Below are 26,023 nucleotides of genomic sequence, written 5' to 3' on the forward strand. Positions count from 1 at the left end.
GACATGAATCTCAACAACTACCAACACATTTGGAGTCTATTTAGATTACCAAAAGTCATCATTTTGAGAGAGCAAAGCCTTGGACCAAAATCTACACCTAGAATCAAACGAAAGCTTCCCCTGCTTCAAGAATGAGAGTTCCTCTAAATATTAAGGTTCCTAATCAAAACTTCATTTGAGAGTGTTGTAAGTGAGACCTTAAGAAAGATTGAATAGAACCGAGAGATAACCTTAAAAGTAATCAACTTGTCCATAGCTACTATCTCTTCCCATATATAGCTTAAAAATTATCCAAACGACAGATGGAGCTTCCACCTTCCCAATGCTAAATGAAGCTATATCAAGAAAGACTTTTCTTGAGTTTTCAATCATTTTCTTGCAAGAGTGTCAATGCACGCCCTTATGTTTTCTTCGATTGTTGTAGTTCGGATTGCTCCACCTAAATTGAACAAAAACGAAGCGATTTCACCTAAGTCATAAACCCAACCATGATACGTACCAATAAGACCACCATAAGCCTTTGACACAAATGGTACATGCAAATTATGGGTGATATGATCAATGTGTACCGGGGCTGAGAATCTCATCAAAGACAATATTCAATAAATGAGAGAGAATATCCAAACCAACAGCCCAACAAAGGTAATGGCTAACAACTCCCCGGGTTTGTTTAGTTTGAGATGCCAGACATCACTCTACTCACTTAGGACACAACTTGTCCACAATAGATCAAAACTAGCTAAGGAAGTTCATTGTCAACTTAAGGGAAAAAAACATCCTCTAATAAAACTTTTATGGTTTAAAAGTAATATATACACTCCCAAATATTATATTCAAACTCTAACTCTACTACCACGTGCGCCTCATGACATGCTGACCAATAATCATTTCATAAATACAAAGGCACAATCTGACCAAGATCTATACTAAATGAAAGAAGAAAGAAAAAATATATATGGTTCAATTTACAAAAAGAAAAAAAAAAAAGAAATTGTACAGAATCATTAAAAAAAAAAAAGTGCTAATCACTACAATTTACAAAAAGATGCGTATATAAGTAATCCACATTCAAAATGGCAGGCAAATTCTCAGAGTCGGGTGGCCGATAAAAGTTCTAGCAGGCTTGTTGGAAACTCAAACGCCTGATAGAAAAAATGTTAGGAAGAAAGGGTAAGCTAACAAACTCAGTAGAAAAAAATTTGAGAACAATTTACTGATAAATATAGTTGTAAATCATAATGTATGAAATGCAATAGAAAAATCTCAACTAAGTAGTACCGAATTCTGCAGGGCAGGCAAAGAATTTTTGTAAGCCTCAGAGATACCGACAGCAATGTTGGAGAGGTAGCTCTTCATATCTGAAATTTTGAAACTAACAAATTCTTTATATTCTGAGACAGAGTCAACACATGAAACTAGTTCACGAGCACATATTTGAATTTCTTCTTCTCCTTGCTTTATTGCTTCCTCATGCTTCAATTTGGCATTCTTCACAGGACAACAACAGATGACAGTAAGATTAGAGGAGGTTCTAGCATATAAAATAAATTTAATAAACGAAACTGAGGTGGTGGAAAGTCTTATAACTACTAGTATACTAAACTGCCTTCCCTCCTAGTTTAGGTGTAAGATAAGACTCAATGAGACGGTACAATGCTTATAGAAATCTTTGAGAAGACTCACATGGTTGTGTTAATGAAAAACTGATGACCAGTCCATCTAGATTTTGGATAAATCTAATCCAACTTATTTACAAATACATATTAGCAAAGTCTAGTCGGTATATTTGAACTATTAGTCATTGACATATCAACTAGTAATCAACTCACTTAGGTACCATACCATGAATTAATATCAAACTTTAGAACCAATAAAAAATCAAATTCAAAGTGTGTGAGTCAAACATGTCACATTTTAAACATTAAGAACCAAATAGAACCTAAACTCAAATATTAAGGAATGAAATGTCAGTTTTAAAAACCTAAGAATCGAACAGACACTAGATTTAATTGTAGCCATTTAAATCTAGATTTAATTACAAACAATTTTTAGAAAAGAGTTAAGTTATCAATAAATCAATTTTTATTCTCATTACCTCAACTCATTACCATGATTTCCCAAATATAATGTTTAATATACTACATAATTCCGACATTTCACTCCCATATGTAAGTGAAAAGAAGAGTAAAATTCACTCTTGGTCCTTAAGTTTGAGAATAGACTTCTGATTGGTCTCGTTTGAGGATAGACTTTTGTTTGGTCCTTGAACTTCAAAAACCAACAAGTCTAGTCCCAGACCTTTAAGAAATCGTTCTAAAAGGTCCTTGGACCATTAGTCAACTAACTCAATCATGATCTGACAGTTAACTTGTTGACTAGATTTGTAGACATGACTTTTAACGAGTTGAAACAAAAATTAGCTTACATCGCATTTCTCTCCCTACCCTTCTTCTTCCTCCCTTTCTCCTTCGTCTCTTCCAGTCGTTTCTTCCGGTAAGCCTGCCATTGCTAGTGTTGGATTGATTTCACGCTAGATTTTAGTTGGAACTTGGAAGGGGTAATTAATTAGCCCAATGGCAGAGATCAAAGGGGGGATGGAATCTCTTATGGATAAGTATGGAATCATGGAGCAGATTGAAGGTGAATGACTCACAACACTTTAGATGAGTTCTACTTATCTGGTTATCCCTCTTTTTAAAAGCTAATATTAAAATCTCTCTCATTTTCATCTTGCATTTAATCATCATGGGTTGACCTAGTGATAAATAATGGGCATGAGTTTGATAAAGGTCAAAAAGGGAATGAATTCAATCCATGGTGGATACCTACCTAGAATTTAGTATCCTACAAGTTTCCTTGACACCCAGATGTTGTAGGGTCAGACATTTACATCTTGCATTGACAGAATACAAAAGGTTACACTTGTCTTTCTCCTTCATCACTCCCACACTCTTTTATCTCTTAGATTTATTACAAGTTTTTTTTACTTATTTTAAGTGTTGATGGTTAAAAGCTTTGGGGAAGAAAGTGAGAGGTTTGGGCAAAGACAGTTTTCTATAGTGAAGGAAAGTGAACGGATTTTTGCACTCAGACAAAGGAGAAGGAGCAAATGAGGAAGAAGGGTAGGGAAAGAAAGAGAGAGAGATGCCACATAAGCTAGTCAGCAAGTTAACTACCAAATCATTATACAGTTAACCAACTAATGGTCCAGAGATCTTTTAGAACCAATTCTTAAAGGTAAGATACTAAAATGTCAGTTTTTCAAAATCAAGTGTTAGCCCACAGAAATAATAGTCCTCTTTCATAGCCAATTGCTCACCAGGTATCCAAAAGAAAGAGAAAAAGGGCCAACTTCATAGAAAAAGACTATTTGAACGCCCTAACCCCCCACTCCCAAAAAAGGAAAATTAAGACAACAATTATAGTAGCCGTATAATACCTTCAAAGTCTCCAATGCTTCTCTTTCCACCAGATCTAAGTTATGAGCTTTTTGTTGAACATCCTCAACCATCTTCTTAGATTCTGTGGAGCATCTCAATGCATGATCTCGTATTTCATCTTTTAAGGAGTTTAGTTGTGTTTCAACCTAGAAGATAGAAACCATTAACACAATCAGCAAATCATTTAGTACGAGATAGCTCCTAGCACCCAAAAAAAACCTTCATCAACAAAATGGAAAGAGAAATGTTGAATTAAAATGAAGTTTACTGCAATTATTTGCAGCCAAGTTTCAAGTCTGGCAGCAAGTTGTGTTTAGAAACTTCGCTTGTAGGCATAAAAAAATGAACATGCAGAAAGTAAGACAACTAACACATCTTGAATCAAGTGCCAATATCTTTATATCATGTGCTTACTTCATGAATATGGGATTGAAGGGAAGCTATTTCATTGTGTCTCGACTCAATTTTAGCAGTATTTTCACTTGATTGTTTCCTGAGAGAAATCAAATCGTCCAACTTCACCATGGAACTTTTTTTTATGTCCTCTACAAAGGAATCGAGTGCAGGCTTAACGGTTGTCTTATAGTCAATCCCCATCACATCAGTTGGTGTTGACCCCTTTGCATTCAGGAAATACTGATGACAATTATCGAGCTTTAATCTAATAACAACATAAGGAAGTTGTATCAACAAAGTAATTATGCTAAATTTGTAAGGAAAAATTCCAATTACAATTAGTATAAGAAATTTAGGATTCACTAACAAAATATTTTCAGAAACTCAAAGAGATTATGCTCATAAGTATCATTTGAGATGGATAAGTTCCATAAGATGCAGAATTCACGAAAATAAAATCAGAGGAGACGAAGAGCATAACTAACAATCAAATCAAAAAACAACCCCAAACAACAATTCAATACAATTAAAACTTATTCTCAGTCGATAAGATTCTTGTCTATAATGGTTTCAAAAGGACGATCCGTCGAAATAAATTTAAACTCGATTCTACAGTATGAAGGTATAAAGTTTGACACATTGGAAAACGAGAACTATATGATAACAACAATAAGTATAGAAAAGGGAAAGAATGGCAACCTCCTCATAGCCTGGTTACATTCTATAGCCATGACCTCAAGCTCCTTAAATTTATTCCCCATAGCTGCATGAAGATCCCATGTCTTCTCCTCCCACACGTTCCTGGAGACTTCGGCATCACTGATATCCCTCTCCACAGCTTGCAATTCTCTCCTCATCCTTACCACATCTCTATTATTAAACATCTGAGAATCCACCCTCTTCCTCAGCTCTCCATGCTCTTCACAAATCTTCTTGTTCTCCTGCACTTTAACTTCCAACTCCTTTTCCTTTTCCTCCAAATTCTTCTTAATTTCCTGCATCTTCTCACTGTACCCAGCGATCATTGTATGGAACTTCTTCACATCCTCTTCAAGCAGACTCTGCTGCTTCTCAAGAATCTCCCTCTGCGAGGGATTCGACCACAAGGCCTCAGCTTTTGCTTCGAGCTCCTTAACTTCCTCCTCTAATTCCTTCAAGCTTACAACAACATCATCCCTCTCTTTCTTCAACCGCTCCATAAACTCCTGATCCAAAGCCTCCACCAAATCATCATCCCCACGTATATATTGTACATAGTTATTCAGCGCATATATATTCACATCGTTACCCGTAATAAACGAATTCGAATCGTTTGCAAGGTTATAGTTATAAACAGAAACCTGCACAAGCCAGTGAAGTAGGGCAAGAATTTGGTACCACTGATGAGGAGCAGGGGGGTTCTTGAGGATGCTTTTATTGATTTTGAAGGGATAACCAAGAGATTTGAGGATAATGGGGAGATCATCCTCAAGCTTAGTCGAGTGATAATCGAGACATTGAAGAAGCAAATGGATGGTATCAGTGAGATCTTTGAGGGAAGGAGGAGAGAAGGGTTTGAATGTTACGTTGAAGGAGTGAGAGAAGAGCTCCTTGAGAGACGAATTGATGGAGTTGACAGCGGAAATTTGAACAGCTCGCTCTTTGTACATATTGATGGAGGAGGAGGCGGCGGCAGGACGAGCCATTCCGATGGAAGAAGGGCGGCTACTGGCAAAGCTGACATCGGAATCGCGGCGGAATTGAGGAGTAGGCGGCGGCGGAGGATTGAAAGACCCCTTTCGATGGCGGCAGCCGGTTCTCTTCATCTTCATCTTGTCTCCGGTCAGTGTCTTCAGTCTCCCGCGGGTATAAATTTCAAAATTGAGAAATATGTAAAATAGTGAAATTGGGATGGCTCTTTTGCAAATAATCAAACGTTGTTTCCTGTAGTGGTAATTTCAATAATTGATGTGACTGACGTGGCATACCAGTGAAATTCCACCAATATCATCTCTCCATAATTCAAATTTCCGTCGAAACCTTTATGTTTTTATCGATATTTTTAGATTTTTATAAGTTTTGACATTGATATAGAAGTGAATTAATATTTTCATTATAAGGTAGAAAATTTACCAAATACAAAAATAATCATCAAAATATTACTAATATAAATAATATACATATTGACTTTTTTGAAAATCATAAAATTTTTATTTATTAATTTATTTATTATTTATTTTTTTTGTTTTTATAATTTTTCTAGAAATATACATTGAAATTGATATTTTATCGATATTTCTATTGAAGCTTCTATAAAATTAGGACCTCAATATTTCTATCAACATTGATATTTTAAACCTTGATCAAACACAAATTCGTCCAAATTTTCAAATTGATAAAATTAAAAGTTTAGCATGTTAGATAATCTTTTCATTTTTTTGTTTTTTGGTTTTTGAAAATTAAATCTATTTTCTCTCATTTTTTTACCATAGTTTGTATCTTCTTTAAGTGCAAGAGTTGAATTCTTATTTAAATTCCAAAACTAAAAACAATTTTTTTTTTTAATTTTTAAAATCTTGGTTTTTGAAAATATTGAAAAAAATAAAAAAGAATTAGATGTGGAATAGGCATTTATAGACTTGATTTTTAAAATAAAAAACAAAAAATTAAATAGTTACCAAATGAAAACTTAAAGTTAAAAGTTAACGTTTTCCTATGAATTAAAAAAAAAATCATGTAAATTTAATATAAATGAAATTCATTTCAATAACATATTAAACGGCTAAAGAAACAAAATGTAATATAAATTTAAGTATATAAAATCAATATATAAATTATATGAAAAATAAAAGTGTATAGTTGGAATAATACACCATCGAGATATTCTCATTCAAACATGATGCAAAAACAAATGTTGCTTTCTAACTATTCAGAAAAATTCTTGCAAATATCAAACATCTAAAATTTCAAGCATTTGAAGATTCCAACTATCTTTATTAAAGATGGTTTAGATAATTATTTTTAGTTAATAGTCTGGTAGTTTATTATTTTACATGTAATTATTTTCTCACTTCATCCTTATTGTGATTGGCTATATAAAGCCCACTGTTTTCATTAATAAAAGTAAGTGAAGTTTTATTTACAACTTTTCTTAATATGGTATTAGTTGATTTTTTTCTCTGATTTTTTCTCATGGCAGATGTTCCCCTTTCTTCGTCTTCTACAACGAATCCACCTTCTTCTCTCACTCAATCCATTGTTGAGCAATACACCAATCTATATTTTCTCTATCATTCGGATGGCACAAGCTTGGTTCTGGTTTCAAATTTGTTGATATAATCCAATTATACATCATCGAGCTGCTCGATGATCCTTAGATTTACAGTGATAAATAAGCTAGGGTTCGTTGATGGTTCTCTTCCTCAACCTACCGGTGATCTTCATAACTCATGGATTATCTGTAATAGTGTCGTAATAACTTGGATTTTGAATGCTCTTTCCAAATAAATCGCAGCCAATGTCAATTTCTTTGAATCTGCAAGAGAAATTTGGCTTGATCTTCAACAAATATATCAACGTAAGAATCGTCCTCATATTTTTCAATTACGTCGTGAACTCTCTAATGCCACTCAAAATCAACACTCTATTACAACATATTTTGCAAAATTGAAGACTCTGTGGAATGAATTGGCTTCATATTATCCGGTTTGTACTTGTGCTCGCTGTACTTGTGAAGGCGTTAAGGATCTTCTTGATCACTTTCAGACTGAATATGTCTGGCCTTTCTCATGGGCTTTAATGATTCTTTTTCTCAAATTCACACACAATTGTTGTTGATGGAGCCAGAGCCAACTATTCAACGAGCCTTTTCACTGGTCACCCAGGAAGTTGAACAATGAAATCTTTCTGTTAATTCTCCATCTCCTTCCTTAACCAGTGCCACTGCTCTTCTTGTTAAAGGCTCTTCTCCTACTATCAATTCTTATTCTGCTGCCAATTTTTCTTCAACAACTTTCGCTGCAAAATCTACTACATCGAAAAAGAAAGAGCGCCCAGTCTATACGTATTGCAATATCTCTGGTCATACAGCTGATCATTGCTATAAACTACAAGGTTATCCACATGGTTTTTATCAGTCGAAGCCTAATTCTTCTACGCCTGAAGCATCTTCCTCAGATTCTATGATCAATTTAACTCCTAAATAGTGCCAAGGTCTCTTAGCAATACTTTAAACTTATATCTCTAAGAATAAGGTTACTTCTGAGACATTGACTTCATCTCTTGCTTTATCCCATACAGCAGGTACTTGTGGTTCTTTCTCACCTTATTCTCCTGATATTTGGATATTAGATTCGGGTGCTACCACGCATATTTGTTGCTTCAAGCATTATTTTTTGTCACTTACCCCTGTCGCTGGCATGACTATTTCTTTACCTGATCACCTCGCATTTCCGTTGAGTTTGTGGGTTCTGTACGTATTTTTTAAGGTCATATTCTTCGGAATGTTTTGTTTGTGCCATATTTTCGGTTCAACCTCATATCGGTTTGTGCTTTCGCAGCTAATTTATCTTTAATGGTTCAATTTGTTGATGTTTTTATGTGATTCAGGACAAGTTCTCTTTGAAGATGATCGGCAAAGTTGAACTTTCACAAGGCTTATACTTGATTCGAAGTATTGTTTTACCACCTTCTATTACAATAAAGAATTCTTATAACAAGAAGTTTTCTGTCAATTCTTGTTCTTCTCATTCTAATAGTGTTGATATTTGCCATAATCGGCTAGGCCGTCCATCTATCAAACACCTTCTTTCTGTGAAACATTTGTTGCCTCATATGAATGCTAAATCTGATTTCATGAAAACTTGTTCCATTTGCCCTTTGGCTAAGCAAAGTATCTATCTTTTCAGTCACATAATCACTTCTCTGCTAATGTTTTATATCTTTTGCATTGTGATATCTAGGGGCCGTTTCAATCTACAACACATGCTGGTTACAAGTTTTTTCTCACGTTAGTAGATGATTTTTCACGGTATACTTGAGTTTTTCTAATGCAAGCTAAGTCAGATGTTGGGAATGTTGGAGTTGGTGTCTTAAATCTCGTAGGATCCTGTAGTTTGTAATTGTATTGTATAAACATTTTATTTATTTAATAAAATATGAAATATTTAGTAACATTAAACCCACAAACCAATAAACTAACATCCAAGGTTATCTCTTTTGTAGCTTAAACATGTCTGTAGAGACATACATGTGAATCATGTTTAAGTGATAACCTAAATAGTCTGTAGTAGATGGATAAGGTTGGATACCTTATCTTGGTGACACTATGAGTACTACCCGCTTTGTAGATGTTACAATTATTGTAAAGTGCTACAAATGATCATTCATATGGAGACATGTGAGTAAGGGTATTGTATACAAACGAGTTTGTATAAGACCGGATCACGAAATGACTATTCTAATTATATAATACCGTTCATAATAGAGACTTACATTTCACCAGGATGACCATAGGTGACATGACCTAAATCCTGAGTGATTTGTGAACGCTTATGAAGGAGGTCCTTTGATTTGTATAAGTGTGAGTGACCTGATCGCCGACTCAACAAGCCTACCATTTTGGGGATTCGTCTGATTGGGGATCTGGAAACACAACTACACAAACGGAATTCACTCCTTCCTTGACGTCGGGGAAAGTAGATAAATTGCTCTTTTAAGAGCTTATTTCGGGGCTTGACCAATTTGACGTCATACCCTCTCTTGTTCCGAGAAGAGTTTGGTCATAGTTGGACTATGATTTATTGTTCATTAGAGGAATCAATGGTACTTAAGGAGTTAGGTGTAACTACATGGACAATAAGTAATTTTGGCCTAGTTTTACTTACGAGCAATTTATGAAAGGTCATCACGCTATTGGCTGGTTATATCCAACGGACACAGAAATATATCTGTAGTGCGAAGAGTGCAACTATCGGTCTTTAGTGGAATGTCCAACAGTTAACGGATGTTGAATAATTTAATTAATTATTCATGTACTATTTGAGCTTTAAACTATAGGTTCATGACGTCCCTTCTGTAACTCAATGAGGATCTATGAGAATCAATTTTAGATTAATTTGAATTGTTCAAATTAATTGAAGAAATTAATTATATGTGATATGATTAATTTAATTAAATTTTATATGATATAATTGCTATAATGTATTTGATACATTATAATAATGTATTTAATACATTATAATATAAAGTCTATTTGAGAGGAAATAAATATTTGGATATGATTTAAATATTAATTATATGAATGAGATTCATATGGTTGAATTTTGAAGGAAATCGACTTCCTATCGAGATTTCCATGAGCAACGGAAAAAGAACATTCCAAATTACAATCATGAATGAACAATACATTTATAGTCGAACAGAAACAAGTGGTTATACAATGAATACAGAAACTACAGCATGAATACTAAAATGCACAAAGAGAAAACACTACGAACATTTGAAGATATGTTTCCACGCTCCTTTGGGCACGACCGCTCGAACAACAGCAACCTCGAACACTCGATCTACACGACCGCAACACAGTAATGAATACAGCACGAACACTTCGCGCTTGTCCTCAACGATCGCCTCGGCTATGAACTCCTTAGCAATAGCACGAACGGCCTCCAAAGCACCTCAACAGTGTCGAGTTGAGTATGACACCACTAACAAGGCTACCTTGGTATTCTCAGTGTGAGAATCTAGAGAGTGGGCTCTGTTCGAACTTGGTATAAGGTAGACAAAGGAGGAAACACCGATCGTATACACGACTGGGCAAGTGGGAGATGGCAGAGACCTATCGTATAGATCGATGCCCAATTGTTTAGATAAAGCTAAGCGATCGTTTAGCTCGGCCTGTCGCTTACAGACACTGCACAATCGTTTACTTTGGACAAGCGATCGTCTAGCAAAAGCTATGTGATCGCTTAGTAAATATTGTACGATCATTTAGCTCGCTACTGCACGATCGTTTAGCTCACTCTAGCCGTCGTTTAGTAAATCTATATTTACTTTACGACTACCGTGAGTTTTTTTTTCCTTTTTTGCCGAGAGAAATCTCAAAAAACTTTTTTGTGAAAACTTTTCAATAGTTTGTAAATCTTACTAAAATTAGGAAAACCATTTTTCTTTTATCTCACGGTCACTATGAAAATCCAATAACCACCCACTCAATTGGTTATTAAAGGAAAAGAATTAATTATCCAATAATTAATATTATTATAAATATAAATGATAACCAACTTATCATACTATATTTATAACCTATAGTTTTAATATTTCATCTCATGAAACAATAAACCATAGTTCTTTTTCTATTCCATGGTTTGAACATTTTAAATCAACACCAAGAACTAATCCTCAACTGAATCCATTGAGTTACCAAGGGGACTTTATGGACTTGTAGCTTGAAGCTCCAACGGTACGTTAATAACTGACTAAACTCTTTAGTAACGGGATCCACCATCCGTTAACTACCAGACACTCCACTAAATACCGACAACTGAACTCTTCTTACTACAGATATATTATGTGCCCATCTTAACTAATCAGCAGCGTGACAACCCTTCACAGATCACTCGTAAGTACTGCTGGGTCAATAACTGTTATGCCCTTATAGTTACATCTGTCTCCTTAAGTACCACTGATCCATCTAATGGATATAAGTCATAGTCCTATTATGACTAAGTCTTCTCTTCCAAAGAGAAGCTGTGACCACTATGTTCAAGCTCCAGAATCAGCCCTTAAGGGAGCAATCTCTCTACTTATCCCTGCTTCGGGAAAGGAGTGAATTCCATCTTGTGGATTGAGTTCCCAGCTCTCAGATCAAGTCCCCAAAAAGGTAGGCATGTTGAGTTGGCAATCTGGCCACTCTCACCTATACTAATCAAAGGACTGCCCTCAAAGGCAGGGGTTCTCAAAACACTCAGGATTAAGGTTGTGTCACCTATGGTCGTTTAGGTGAGATGTAAGTCTCTAGTATCAACGACGTTATATACAGAGTCTAATCATCTCATGGTCCAGGTCTTATACAAACTCTTTGTATAGGACACCTCTCGCATGTCTCCACATCAATGGTTAGGATCTACCATCTGTAGTAGTTTACAACACTTACAAACCTCTAAAAAGCGGGTTGTATCCGTAGTGTCACTAAGATTAGGTATCTCACCTTAATCCTTATACTCTAGACCTATTTAGGTTATCACTTAAGGCATGATCCACTTGTATATCACATATACATGCTTAAGTTCACATAAGATAACCAAGGAGCTTTGTTTATTGGATATGAGTAAATGCCATAATTAAATAACAGTTATTTTATTCATTAAACAATGTGTATTTTTACAAAACAACGAGACTCCGGGAGAATTAGGACGCCAATTCCAACAATTTTAATATAAATGAGATTTATATTAAATGCCATTGATTAGAGAATTAAATCTATAGATGCAATATTAAACCATAGGTTATATGTTATATATGATATAACATATAGTTATATACATATACATATATATACATATAATAAGTTGGTTATTATATATATATATGTTAAAATTAAAATTAATTTATTTTAATTTTGAATTTTGTTTTGGGAGGGAAATAACTTCTTTCCCCTATTCTCTCTCAACTCACGTAGTGTGAATGGGCGGTTGGGATTAATTTTTTCTTCTTCTTTGTTTGACAAAGAAGAGTGCAGAGAGTGTACAGAAAAGTTCCGAGAAAAATTCTCAATCCCTCTTCTCCTTTCTCAATTCTCCTTTCCCTCTCCAAAAATCACAAAGCTCATAAACTCCTGTAATTCTTCTCCCAAAGAATACAAAAACCTCTAATTTGTGGTGTCTAAATTAGGATTTCGAGTTTATGGCCATTTGGAAATCGTTTTGATCGTGATTGTTCCAAATTAAAGAGGATTCATGTGAAGAAAAGGTTCTTCAAAAGTAAGGATTTTTTGAAACCCAAATCCTCTTCTCTTTTTCATAATTAGCATGCTGTAATTTTAATTTAATGTATAATGTTTCTGTTCAATTCTGTAAAATTGGGATTTGGGTCTGATCCCCGCTTCCGCTCATGAACCTTAACTGGTTCCTTCAGGGAAGCTTATTCCTTAGTTTTTTAAATTTGTCGAGACTCAGTTTCAAACCTCCATAAAAAAAAATTGAAGTGATAATGCCCTTGAACTTCTTTTCACATATATTTTTTTTTGGCTAAGAAAGGAATCGTTCATCAGTTCTCTTGCGTTGACCAACTAGAACAAAACTCCATTGTTGAGCCGGAACACCAACATCTTCTCAATGTTTCTCGTGCCCTTCTTTTTTAGTCTCAACTGCCTACTATTTTTTTGGGGAGAGTGTGTTTTGACAACATTTTATTTGATTAATTGCACCATGTCTCCCATTTTAAATTGGCAGACCCCTTATTTTCGACTTCGTGGTCTGAATGTTGATTATTTCATGTTGAGGTCTTGTGGCTGCCTATGTTTTGCATCATATTTGCCTACTCATCGGTCAAAGTTTGATCCACGTGCTATTTCATCAGTTTTTCTTGGATATCCACCCAGAATGAAAGATTTTCGCTTATATGATATTGAGAATAAACGTCTCTTTGTTTAAAGGGATGATGAAGACATACATCCTTTCCATCAATTAGGTGATTTAACTGAAGTCATTGATCCATTTTATTTAGTATTACTAGCTTCTATCCCTTGTGTTGATATATCCTCTGATAGCAAGTCATGCTCTGGGCCTTCTACAAATGTGCAGAATACTTCCTTCAACCCTGAGGCTGCAATTCCACATTCTGACCAACCTGTGACTGCTTCTAACAACCATCATTCTATTGGTTTTCAATTCATGCTCCTCAAATTATTGTTGATGAGGTTGTTATTGATGATAATCCTCTGCCTTCTGTTGTTGCTCCACAAAGAAAGTCTTCTAGACCTACTAAAAAGCCTTCATATTTGGAAGTCTACCACTACAATCAGCTTTCTAATTCCCCTGTTTCTTCTACTTGTTCCAAGTATCCCCTTGACAAGTACTTGTCTTATTCCAAGTTGTCTCCATCATTAGAATTTTGTGTTTTGAATGTATCTACAAATTATGAGCCTCGGTTCTATCACTAAGCTGTTTCTCATTCTCATTAGCGTGATGCTATGAATGAAGAATTAAAAGCTACGGAACAAAACAACACTTGGACCATTGTTCCACTTCCTTCCAATCATCATACCATTGGATGCAAGTGGGTCTACAAGATCAAACACAAAGTCAATTGCACTTAAAGCTCGTTTAGTTGCTAAGGGATGTACACAATAAGAGGGAATTGATTATGTTGAAACTTTTTCTCTCGTTGCTGAGAGGGTGGCTGTTAAAGCTTTTCTTACCCTTGTGTTGGAGTTGATGTCCTAAATCTCGTTCGGTTCTATAGTTTATAATTTTAATGTACAAATAATTCATTTATTTAATAAAATTATGAGATGTTTTATTTGATATTTAGTAGCATTAAATTCACAAACCAATAAATTAACATCAGTTATCATCTGTAGCTTAAACATGTATGTAGAGACATACATGTGGATCATGTTTAAGTGATAACCTAAATGGTCTGTAGTAGATGGATAAAGCCGGATACCTTATCCTGGTAACACTACGAATATGACCTGTTTTGTAGGTGTTACAATTGTTGTAAAGTGCTATAAATGATCTGATCCTGATCATTCATGTGGAGATATGTAAGCGGAGGTGTTCTATGCAAAGGAGTTTGTATAAGACCGGACCACAAAAAGACTAGTCTCATTATACAACGTTGTTCATAATAGAGACTTACATTTCACCAGAATGACCATATGTGACATGACTTAAATCTTGAGTGAGTTGTGAACTCTTACTTATAAAGACGATCTTTTGATTTATATGGGTGGGAGTGGCCAGCTCGCAACTCAATAAGCCTACCATTTTGGGGATTCTTCTGATTGAGGAATTAGGAACACAACTACACAAGACAGAATTCACCCATTTCCCAACATCGGGATAAGTAGATCAATTGCTCAATTAAGGGTTGATTTCGGGGCTTGAACAAGTGGTGCCACACCCTTTCTTGGCCAGAGAGAGGTTTGGTCATAGTTGGATTATGACTTATTGTTCATTAGAGAGATCAATGGTACTTAAGGAGTTAGATGTAACTACAGGGGCAGAATGGTAAGTTTAGTCCAGTTGTACTTACGAGCAATTTGTTAAGGGTCATCACACTGTTGACTGATTATGTAAAATGGACACAAAAATATATCTGTAATGCGAAGAGTGCAGCTTTCGGTTTGTAAAAGAGTACCCAACAGTTAATAGATGTTAAATAATTTAATTAATTACCCAAGTATCATTGGAGCTTCAAGCTGCAGGTCCATGAGGTCCCCTTTGTAGCTCAAGAGGCGGATTGGAGTTGATCTCACATATGAAGTGAAGCCAGGCGAACCAAAGTTGTTCTCGCGTATGAAGCAGAGCCAGACGAACCAAACTTGATCTCGTATATGAGGCGGGGCCACATTTTTGGAGAGGAAGTGAAGTTACACCGATATTTTGGAGAAAGAGAGAAGCTGAACCAATATTTTGGGGAGGAAGCAAAGTTGCACCAACATTTTGGAGAAGAAGCAGAGTTGCATCAACATTTTAGAGAAGGAAGGAAGCTGCACCAATATTTTGAAGAGGGAGTGAAGAAATCTTGTACCAACATTTTGGAGAAGGAAGGAAGTTGCACCAAGATTTTGAAGGAGTGAAGTGGTGAAACCTCTGAACTTGATGATGGAACAACATCGACGAAGCCTTTGAACTCAAAGATAGACGAGCATCAACGAAGTCTCTGAACTCAAAGATGAAGAAGCATCGATCAAGCCTCTAAACTTGAAGATGGAGGAGCATCGACGAAACCTCTGAATCTGAAGATGGAGGAACGCTGAAAAAGCCTCTGAACTTGAAGATGGAGAAACATCGATGAAGCTTCTGAACTTGAAAATGGAGGACATCGATGAAGCCTCTAATCTTGAAGATGGATGAGAATTGACGAAGCCTCTGAACTTGAAAATGAAGGAGCATCGACGGAGTCTCTGAACTTAAAGAAGCATCGACAAAGCCTCTAAACTTGAAAATGGAGGAGTATCAATGAAACCTCTAAACTTGAAAATGGAGGAGCACCGACGAAGCGTCTGGACTTAAAGATGAAAAAGCATCGACAATGCCTTTTAAACTTGAAGATGGAGGGGCATCGACGAAACCTCTAAACTTGAAGATGGAGGAGTATCGACGAAACTTCTAAACTTGATCATGGAAGAGCATTGACGAAGTATTTGAACTTGAAGATAGAAGAGCATTGACAAAGTCTCTGAACTTGAAGATGGAAGAGCATTAACGAAGCCTCTAAACTTGAAGATAGAGGAGCATCGATGGAGCCTCTGAACATGAAGATGGAGGAGCATCGACGGAACTTCTGAACTTAAAGATGGAGGAGCATCGACAGAGTCTTTGAACTTAAGGATGGAGGAGCATCGATAGAGTCTCTGAACGTGAAGATGGAAGAGCATCAACGAAGCCTCTGAACTTGAAGATGGAGGAGCATCGACAAAGCCTCTTAACTTGAAAATTGAGGATCATCAACGAAGCCTCTTAACATGAAGATGGAGGAGCACTGACAAAGCCTCTGAACTTGCAAATAGAAGAGTATCGACGAAGCCTCTGAATTTGAAGATGGAGGAGCATCGACAGAGCCTCTTAACATAAAGATGGAGAAGCATCAATAAAGCCTCTGAACTTTAATTTAAAGAAGCATCAACAAAACTTTTGAAATTGATCTTGAAGAACATCTATAGTTGAAGATGAAGAGTCAAACTATAGACGAGTGATGCTTTGAAATTAAATAAGCAACGCCCAACACTACTTCTTTATTTAAGTGAGCGAAAAGATGATTGAATTTTCTAGCGATAACCTTATTGTATACATCCAACTTGTGTAGCATCGTGCAAACAGTATGTGTCTTCAATTTGTTGTGTTGCCCCCAGTTTGGATGAACATCTACAATTAGTTGTGTTTCCCCTAGTAAGGATGAACACCTTCAATTTGTTGTGTTGCCCCCAATAGGGATGAACATCTTCAATTTGTTGTGTTGCCCCCCAATAGAGATGAACAACATCAAATTTTTTTTCTTGTAGCGCCATACGTAGGTTGATTCTGCCACTTCTTTTTTATGGACTAAACTTAAATTTCTTTAAGTTGTCTACGTACCCTTAAAGAAAGAGATCAAGTCATGACGTAGTTTAGAAGGGATTTTTTTTTCTATCTGGACTGAACTTAAAGTTTCTTTCAAGCTGCCTACATACCTTTTACAATGACAGAGATCAAGTCATAACATAGTTCAAAAGAGCTTTTTTTTTTTTGGGGGGGGGGGGGGGGGAAGGGGGGTTATTCAACTTTTAAGCTCATGTGAGCCAGAAGCAACATGCAGTTTAGGCTCTTGGGATAAGGAGTTTTTTTTTTTTTTTGCCATTCACCTTTTAAGCTCATGTGAGCTAGAAGCAACATGCAGTTTAGGCTCATGCAATAAGGAGCTTTTTTTTTTCCATTCACCTTTTAAGCTCATGTGAGTAGGAGAAACATGCAGTTTAGGCTCATGCGATAAATAACATCTATATTTAAACTTCAGAAGCTCTTATTTCGTCATGGTTTTGATCATCCTCTTCATTTTTAGGATTCGTCAATATAATGAGCTTTAGCTTCACAATAAAGGAACCTTCTGTATTTATATCAACAGACAACTTCCTCTTCATGGGTGAAGGGACACGACTGTAAATCTTCTCATTGTTGTTTTCTTCATGAAATGGTCTTGCCTTTAAGGTTTTCATCTTTCTTTTATGTTGATCATTTGTCATCTTAAAACGATAAAAAACAGATGTTGAAGGTCGATCTTTCTTTGATGTGAAAATACTTAACCTTTTGAAGGCTGAAGTTCGAGTGGTAGTAGACGTTGGACATCGACTTTGTTCTTCTATCGTGGCCATACTCAATCTTTAGAAGACTAAAGATCGAGTAGTTGAAGCTTGATACAATCAAAGACAGAAATTCTTTGCTCAATTTCTTTTGAATCATCGACTTCTTCAATAGTTACATGATTATTGTCGACTTCTATTGTCACACCCCCTCTTAGAACCCCTTCTATCCTAGGAGACAATGTGAAGACAACAGTTACCAACCCTCTTATGTCAACTACTGCTTTTTTCGGTAAAGTACCACAATTCAAATTGTTTTAGAAAGCTCCCCCGGGATCGAAATCCGATCTCTCACTTCCGACAATCTAACTCCATTTCCACCACCTGTATGAATAGTCTTAGGAACCTGATAAATATAACATACATTCTTTCCATAACCCTGATAGCACAGAAAATGTGCTATTTTCCTCTTCTTAATTCTAGGTCGTTACTATATGTAATGTGTTTATTTAATGATTTTATAGGTATTGAGCATTAGAGGTATTCATGGATTGGGTTGGGTTGGTTCGGATTAATCGGGTCATTTATTTAAAATTTTATTTTAAAAAGAAGTAAAATGTAAATATGTAAAAATCCAATTTAATTATTTTCAATATTGAATTAAGATTAACAACTCAATTTCAATTTATATAGTGAAAATTTTCTTTCTAAAGTGCAAAGAAACTACTTTTAAGAGTTGTTAAAGAATAAATTATTCAAAAAAAATATTTGAATTAAATAAAATTAAAATCAATATATGTATAAATAATTGTGTTATAAGTAACGAAAAAAATATATTTTAAAGTTAATAATAAATTTGGGTTGGTTCGAGTTGGTTTGGGTTACATTAGGCGAACCCATGAACCAACTCAACCCATAAAATTTTCATTTATTTGAACCCAACCCAACCCAAACCACCCAGGTTGGGTTGGGTTGATCGATTTTTTCGGGTCATCGGGTTTTTGAACACCCCTATTGAGCATTTTGGAGGCAAAATAAGTCGTTATGAGTTTTTAGGGTTAATTTAGAGCAATTGGGAGCTAATTTAAGCATCTGAGCTTCAAATGAATGTGAAATGACAAAAATGCCCCAAGATGGAGCATTGCAACGCTCAACCGAGCGTTATGCAACGCTACAAGACAGTAGCCTCCACAATGCTGAAAAATAGGGTAACGTTAGAATGCTCAGAATCTTGACAGAAGCGCGCACGTTGTCTATCGCAAGGTTGCATCGCTAGCTGCAGCGTGGCAACGCTGCGACTGCTGTATAAAACAGTTCCTTTTCATTCTAAGATAGAAGAATCACTCGCAATCAGCTTATAAGACAATTTTCTCCTCTTCTCACCTCTTCGACTTGTAATTTTCTCTATTTTTTTCCTTCTTCTCATGTAATTAGTTGAGATGGAGCCCGAATTTGTCTTCTTCATCGCATGGGAAGGTAAGTTCTAGGTTTTTCTCTAGTTTAAAGGATTTTGGATTGAACTCTTTGTCATTTTGAGAGGTTTACTTGAATGCACTTTTATACATATTGATTATGGGTTTTCTTTATGATTGAATCACTTTATAATCATATTTTCTCTTGATTGTCTGACAAACTACTTGAGGATTATCTAGCAATATATGACATGAATTGTTAGTGAGTCCATAAGAAGCAAAATGTTAAATAAGCTTGTGATTTGTTGTCTATAGCAAATAGTATTGTTCCTATTAATCTAGGGGAAACTACATTGAATGTTTGGTTAGACGATGGAAACTAAATATTCATCCTAGTGTAAGCCCTAAAGCGTAATACGGTTAGGTAAATATGTTTAGTATGGATTCATCTAGCATGTTTAACTAATTAGGTAAGTAGGACCATTGGTTGGATGTCCAATCAATTGAGCTAAGCATAATTAAGAACCACAATTGCATTCGAATAAGATTATATCGATCATTCCAATATTCGTCCTTTAAGCTAGAGCATCTCTGTTAATTGCATTTCTATTTTTTTTTATTTTTTATTTTCTTGCACTTCTTTTTCTATGCATTCAGACTTATCTAATCCACACTAACCCTCATCCCTCTCATTTTACCACTTTAACTAAAAATGAGCTTCGATGAACTAATCTTTTGCGCTTCCCTGTGGTTCGACTAGGGACTTGCCGCTTGTATTACCAGTTAGTATATGTAGTTCGTTCGGTGAATTATAAATTTTATTTGATTGGCAATCTTTTGGGAGCAACACCAAAAAGATCTATTCTATCAAATTGGTGCCAATTTCGGGGAAGTCAATTAGTTCTTCTCAGTTAGTTTTTAGTTAAAGTTTCTTTTGCTTTGATTTTCTTTCCTTTTTGTGTCAGTTAAGCATGACAAGATTTTCAAATCAATTTTGGACGTTGAAAAGCTTAGTTGCAGGTCTTGATAATGAGGTAAGTGGCCTTGACTGCCACATTGCCAAGCTGACCGCCTTGGTTGGCCACGTGATGGGGTGGAGATCATAGCAAGCAGAGTGATTCTGGGTTTTATGAAGTGAATTATGAATCAAATACGATGGTGGAATTATGTTGAGCACTCAAGTTTCCTCAGCGGAATCCAAGTGTAAACTCCACTGAGTTTCTTGGTAAGTCCAGGGTATCGATCTCAGGGACTTGTGAAAACAGGTTGCGTTGGTAATTTTTAGGAAAACTTTGCGGTAACCAAATAAATAAATAGTTGTTGAGGTTGTTTTTTGCGATGATAAAAAAATAATAAATGCGGCGGAGTTTGAAAAGAGTTGGTAAACGGAAGATACGATGAGTATATGGTGAACGGGTTGAGAAAGGGTTTGGCTAACACTTCCTAGAATGCGTTCATGCTTTGCGATCATGCAACATGTATACAATAGTAAACCACCTCTCGGTGCGAATGCCACAGCTTCTAAGGCTATAACGTATGCGATGTACGTGCAAAAGTGTCTATAGGGCCTACACATAAGCCTCTAATTCTTGTCTATGCGATGATACACAAACAAGGCGACCACATATCATCATTCCCATCTCTAGGATGCATGCGATGCAAGTTAGCAAATAGAGCTTATCTCTAAGTCCCTATCTTTTGTTTATGCAGTTCTAATCTGACTCTTCCGAGCTTAGATTCTGACCTGACCTTCCCAAGCCTAGATCCTATCCTTAGACTACCCTCCCGAGTATCTCTAATGGACGAATGAAGCACACATAAATACAAGGATAATCGCAAGCAATGAAGATTCTAGGTCATGTTAGCTTAGTTCTTCTCAACCCATTCGACTAATTTAGCTACTCATGCGTGCTAAGAGAGTGAACAGATGTAGAATAAGAAGTTCCATTGTATAGATATAAAGATGAAGTTCAAGACAACAATGCAAGAATAGAATAAAGATCCTGGTAGGAATCTCTTGTTATCCAAGCTTACACTGATTATCTACTCGTGTTCGAAAGATAAACTCGCTCCCGCGAGGGTCGACCCGCTCTTTGCTTCTACGCCTTAAGGTTCTCTCTCGAGTTGCCCTGAGCGACCTTCGGCGTTACCACTCCTCTCTTTCTTTGCCTTAAAACAAAAGGAAAACTATGAACAAAGACGTGCAATCCGAGCGTATGAATTTTCAAACTGGTGAACCACTGGTACCCGTGGAACCCCGTTTCTGAAGGTTATCTTTGGTATTTATAGAACATCTCGGGTGAACGGCGACTTCTCTCTCATGATTGCACAGATGGAATGGCTTTAATTCCCCTGACTGATGCGCCGAATATTTGTCATCGAAAAGCTGAATGTACTTATTATCGTTAGCGGCTGTCAACTTAATTTGGATTCGACTGTCATCAACTTTCTATCCCATCGTAATTAATTAGCCTTTCACCTAGATGCGTTTACTATGTTGCGCCGACCAAGTTGCAGCAATCCTTTTTGAGTAAATGTTTGCGAACACGATCACCGTAAAGCCTTGCAGTAATGCTATGCTCGACCAATGATTTCCTATGATCACAATTTCCTCCTTGCGTCAACGCATATTTTGCATAAAAATAAAAAAATCAACTATTCCTATGCGATGAACGCATGTAACCGTAATATTATGAAATTGATGCTTAATGGACGCAATTCAACATGTTCTATCAATGCAAGCCAACATTGTTTAAGAACTTAACACTATGATAACGTGCATTTCTGCCCGTTATCACAGAGGTAGCAGGTCCGAGGTTGCAGTGGAGTCCAATACCACATGGTCATTTCGAGTAAGGGTATTATGATCATTTGAACTATGAGCCTCACCATTCTTGGTGGGAGGAGTTCTTTGACCATGGATACTCGGGATGGCAACAGAGCTTAGACAGCCAAGATTTCACAGCACCATTCGACTCATGCTCAATCTTTAGTGTTAGGTAAGTCTTTAGAGGCTTTAGTTATGGAGCTTGCTGACAACACTTTTGAGCTTCAGCAGGTTGCCCTCCGTAGGCAGCAAAAGTTCGAGCGCTTCCAGCAGGAGAGTCTTTGCCCGAGGTAGAGACTACAATTGACTTGCAAAGTCTGAGTGACCTTTCTCCTCAGCTAGCAACTTCAATTAGGAAGCCAGACAAGCCATTGTTAAACCATTCCCTTGACTTCCCAGATGCCTAGAGGCATGAGGTAGTCCACGTTGATGCGGTGGAGGAGAAGGAACCATTTCCTAGATATTTGTGCCCAGGTATGACTTTGGAGTTCTTAATTTCTAAACTTGCTAATAGATCTCTTTAGTTTCAACAGGACGTTCAAACTCAACTATAAAGCATGACCGACCATGTTGCCCAGCTGACAGAGGTCATGTAGAGATTGGAGAGTATGCCAGAGCAGCCCATCGTTTGTACTTCATAGGCAGAGTTCCTTATATAGTGCTACTACTCTAGTGATGAAGAGGACATCACTCCGTGCTTACCACTTTGTGAGCCTAAGGAGGATCTCGAGCCTAAACCTGATGACATCCAAGTTATAGAGTTAGAGGTCGAAAGACCTCGTCCTATTCTAACTCCTGGTATTTCGTATATTTTTTAATTCTCCTCATTTAGTTCTCTTGAATCTATAGAGTATTTTGTTTGTTTCGGCTCTTTTGAGTCATTTAACTTTTTTCATTCTTTCTTTTTATCTTTTTTTTTTTATGGTTCCCTAAAAAATATAAGGAGCCTTAAAGCCTTACCAGACTAGATCGACTCATCCAAGAAGGGACCAGAGAAATACGAGAATTTCTTTGTTCCTTGACAAGGAACAGGTCACATCGAGCAACTGACATTAAAAATTTTCCCTTCCTAGAGGGAGGCAGGTGATAAAATTTATTACTTTTCTTTACCCTTTGCTAGCCTAGCTTCTTGTTTTTCTTTTGTAGGCTCTTTCCCTCTGCCCTAAAAGAAGAAGAAGATCAATTTAAACGCAGCCCTCATACCATCATCTCATGTACGAAAACATCATCAGCGGAGCTTTTCTATTCCCTTGACTCCTTTATTTTATTGGGCTTAGATTAGGGATACATTGGGGACAATGTATCATTTTAAGTTGGGGGCGGGGTATGTTGTGATAGCTCAGGGTCCTTGAGCACTGTGCTCGGACAATGTTTGTGTGCTTGAATTGCTTGCTTGCTCTTTTGCTTGGTTCGTTATGATAAGTAGTTAATGATGCACCCTCTTTGTGATTAGGTTTGCATGAAATTATGTTTGAAGAGCATGATCATGATTTTTATCCGTTTTAAAAAAATTTCTTATCTTTCATGCATCTTTAAGTCCTTTGTTCAACGAAATTAGGTCTTTCTTACTTAGAATTGTATTATGCGGCTTGTACATTTGTTGTCACCCCAAAAATTCTAGGTGATAGATGTTAAGTGACTGAAAGCTCAACCTAGTAATGCATGCCTAAATTTTTTGCCAAACTCTTGCTTTGTATTGTAAAAGCCAAGTGTAGAGTAAATAAAAAGAAAGTTTGTAAAAGGTGAAGCATGTTGAAAGTAAAAGCAAGTTTGTACGTTATTTTTAAAGGGATTACTCCTCTTTCTTGGGGTCATGATTAACCTAGGGCGACTATGACACCCGTAGTTTCCCTCTGAGTTAAAGTACCCCGAGGAATGAGTAAGCTTCGGCATCTTTTAGGAGATGTTACTCGTAGTTGGATGTCTTTCACGTAACCTGTGTGGACAAACCAAAACAAAGGTGACGTGTCTAGATAAGGGTTCCTCTTTTGTGTAAAGTAAAAAATGAGAAAAGACAAAAAAAAAAAAAAAAAAAAAATTGGTTTCCTTAAGTATGTCATTGCGTTGTTGAGTCTAGGAAGGTTAGCTCTTGAACCTTCGAGCCAAAGTAGGGGAAAATGAATTAAGATCCTTATAAAACCATTTCGGGTTTTGCGGACTTAATTAATAGAGCTTTGGACTCATTCATGCATGGATAGAATAGAATCGTTTTTAAAATGTGCTTCATTGATTGATTGTATTTGGATTTCATTTGTTATTGCAAATCTTATCCTTAGATAATGTTGAGACTAGAGTAACGACCCTTGTGTTGGGTTTTATGACCTAAAACTCGTGGTTTGTAAACAATAAACTTATTCTATTAATCAATAAAGATGTTATTTATGTTTGATTCAATAAAGTAGTTATTGAATATATGAATTGCTCATTTCATTTTAGAAATAAATCCAATAAATTAAATATCCATGGCTAACACATGAATACATGATGTGGAGACATAAAAGTGGATCAAGTTCGAGTAGGTAGCCAAAATGGTCTATAGTATACGAATAAGGCTGGGTACCTTATTCTAGTAACACTATTGGATGCGGTTCACTTTGTAGTTGTTACAATCATTATAAAGTGCTACAAATGAAGTGATCCTAATTAGTTCATGTGGGAACATGAAGAGTGTGAACGTTCTATGCAATGAGTTTGTATAAGATCGGACCAAGAAATAAGTCACTCTTACTTTATAACGTTGTTTACTATTTAAGACTAACTATTTCAAACTGATGACCTAGGCAACTTAACCTTAATTCTGAGCTAACTATGAACTTCTCTTTATTATGGATTATCCTTAGGTTTGCATGGGTGAGGTTTGGCTCAACAGCGCCAGCTTAATAAGCCTCCCATTTCAGGGGTAAGACCAAGTAGATAGCTAGAGACATAGGGTGCAAGATGGAATCAACTCCTATCCGCTTTCAATAGTAGAGAGGTTGTTCTCTTAAGTGTTGATTTCGAGTCTTGAACAAGGGGCCCCACCCACTCATTGACTCGAGAGGGACTCAGTTTGATAATTGGATCTCAAACCAATTGTTCATTATAGGATCAGTGGGACTTAGGAACAAAAGGTAATTTCAGGGGTAAAACACCTATGGACCCAGCCGTTATTACTACCTGTGAAGGGTTAACTTACTAATCATGGTTATATCGAGTGGACACAATATATATATAGTGAGGGGAGTGCAACTATTTGGCTTTAATAAAGTGACCCGATAGTTAACGAATGGTGATTAATTAGGTTAAAGAGTTTAGTTGGTTAATCTTGGATCGTTGGAGCCCATGATCTGTAGCTCCATTAGATCCCTCTACTAGCTCACAAACGGAATAAACCTTAGAATAGCTTGATGAGTGAATTTGAAACGTTCAAATTCAAATTAAGGAAATTAGTAATTATATGTGATACTATTACACATTTAATTATTGAATTAAACGAAATTGGATAATTGGATAATATTCAAATATGATTTAAATATTAATTTCATGAATAGGGATTCATGGCAGTGAAATTGGTGGTTAATTAATTTAATATTTGATATTAAATTGTTTAATTAATTATTAATTATTAATTTTATTCAAAAAAATTAATTAATTGAATTAATTTTAGTAAAATTAATAAAATTTCAGTTTAATCATAGAATTAAACATTGAAATTTAACATTAATTTTGAAAATAATTTCAAAATTAAAGAGAAAATGGTTTTTGGAAAATACCCACTAAAATGTGGGATTTTCCCACTTTGAATAACAACTCAATTCCCACTCAAATCCATTTAATTCAGCCAAGTAGCTGATGTCTTCATGTGATTGCATGAAGAGGCTGCCAAATTTGAGCTTAGAGAAAGGTTATGCAAGTGTTTTCTTCTTGAAAAATTGGTGAAGAAGAGTTCTCCATATGGTGAATGTAAAACCATACTTCTCCACTC

The 26,023-nt window shown here is 36.1% G+C and overlaps 1 protein-coding gene and 1 long non-coding RNA gene across 2 annotated transcripts; one reads left to right on the top strand and one right to left on the bottom strand.

The window, feature by feature from the left end:
• Positions 1-871: 871 nt before the first annotated feature.
• On the bottom strand, positions 872-5,735 carry LOC120075325 (kinetochore protein NDC80 homolog). The gene is made up of 5 exons (XM_039028618.2): positions 4,536-5,735; positions 3,855-4,101; positions 3,440-3,586; positions 1,279-1,488; positions 872-1,142 (listed from the first exon to the last, which is right to left on the bottom strand). The coding sequence occupies exons 1-5, from the start codon at positions 5,645-5,647 to the stop codon at positions 1,089-1,091; spliced, it is 1,770 nt and encodes a 589-aa protein (XP_038884546.1). The 5' UTR covers positions 5,648-5,735; the 3' UTR covers positions 872-1,088.
• Positions 5,736-6,722: 987 nt separating this feature from the next.
• LOC150036675 (uncharacterized) lies at positions 6,723-8,676 on the top strand. The gene is made up of 2 exons (XR_016529025.1): positions 6,723-6,938; positions 7,015-8,676. It is a non-coding gene; the product is annotated as an uncharacterized LOC150036675 (long non-coding RNA).
• The last annotated feature ends 17,347 nt before the right edge of the window (positions 8,677-26,023 follow it).

This window comes from Benincasa hispida, chromosome 4, assembly GCF_027475165.1.
Source record: "Benincasa hispida cultivar pf3 chromosome 4, pf3_genome.v1.1, whole genome shotgun sequence".
NCBI classification, from domain to species: domain Eukaryota; kingdom Viridiplantae; phylum Streptophyta; class Magnoliopsida; order Cucurbitales; family Cucurbitaceae; genus Benincasa; species Benincasa hispida.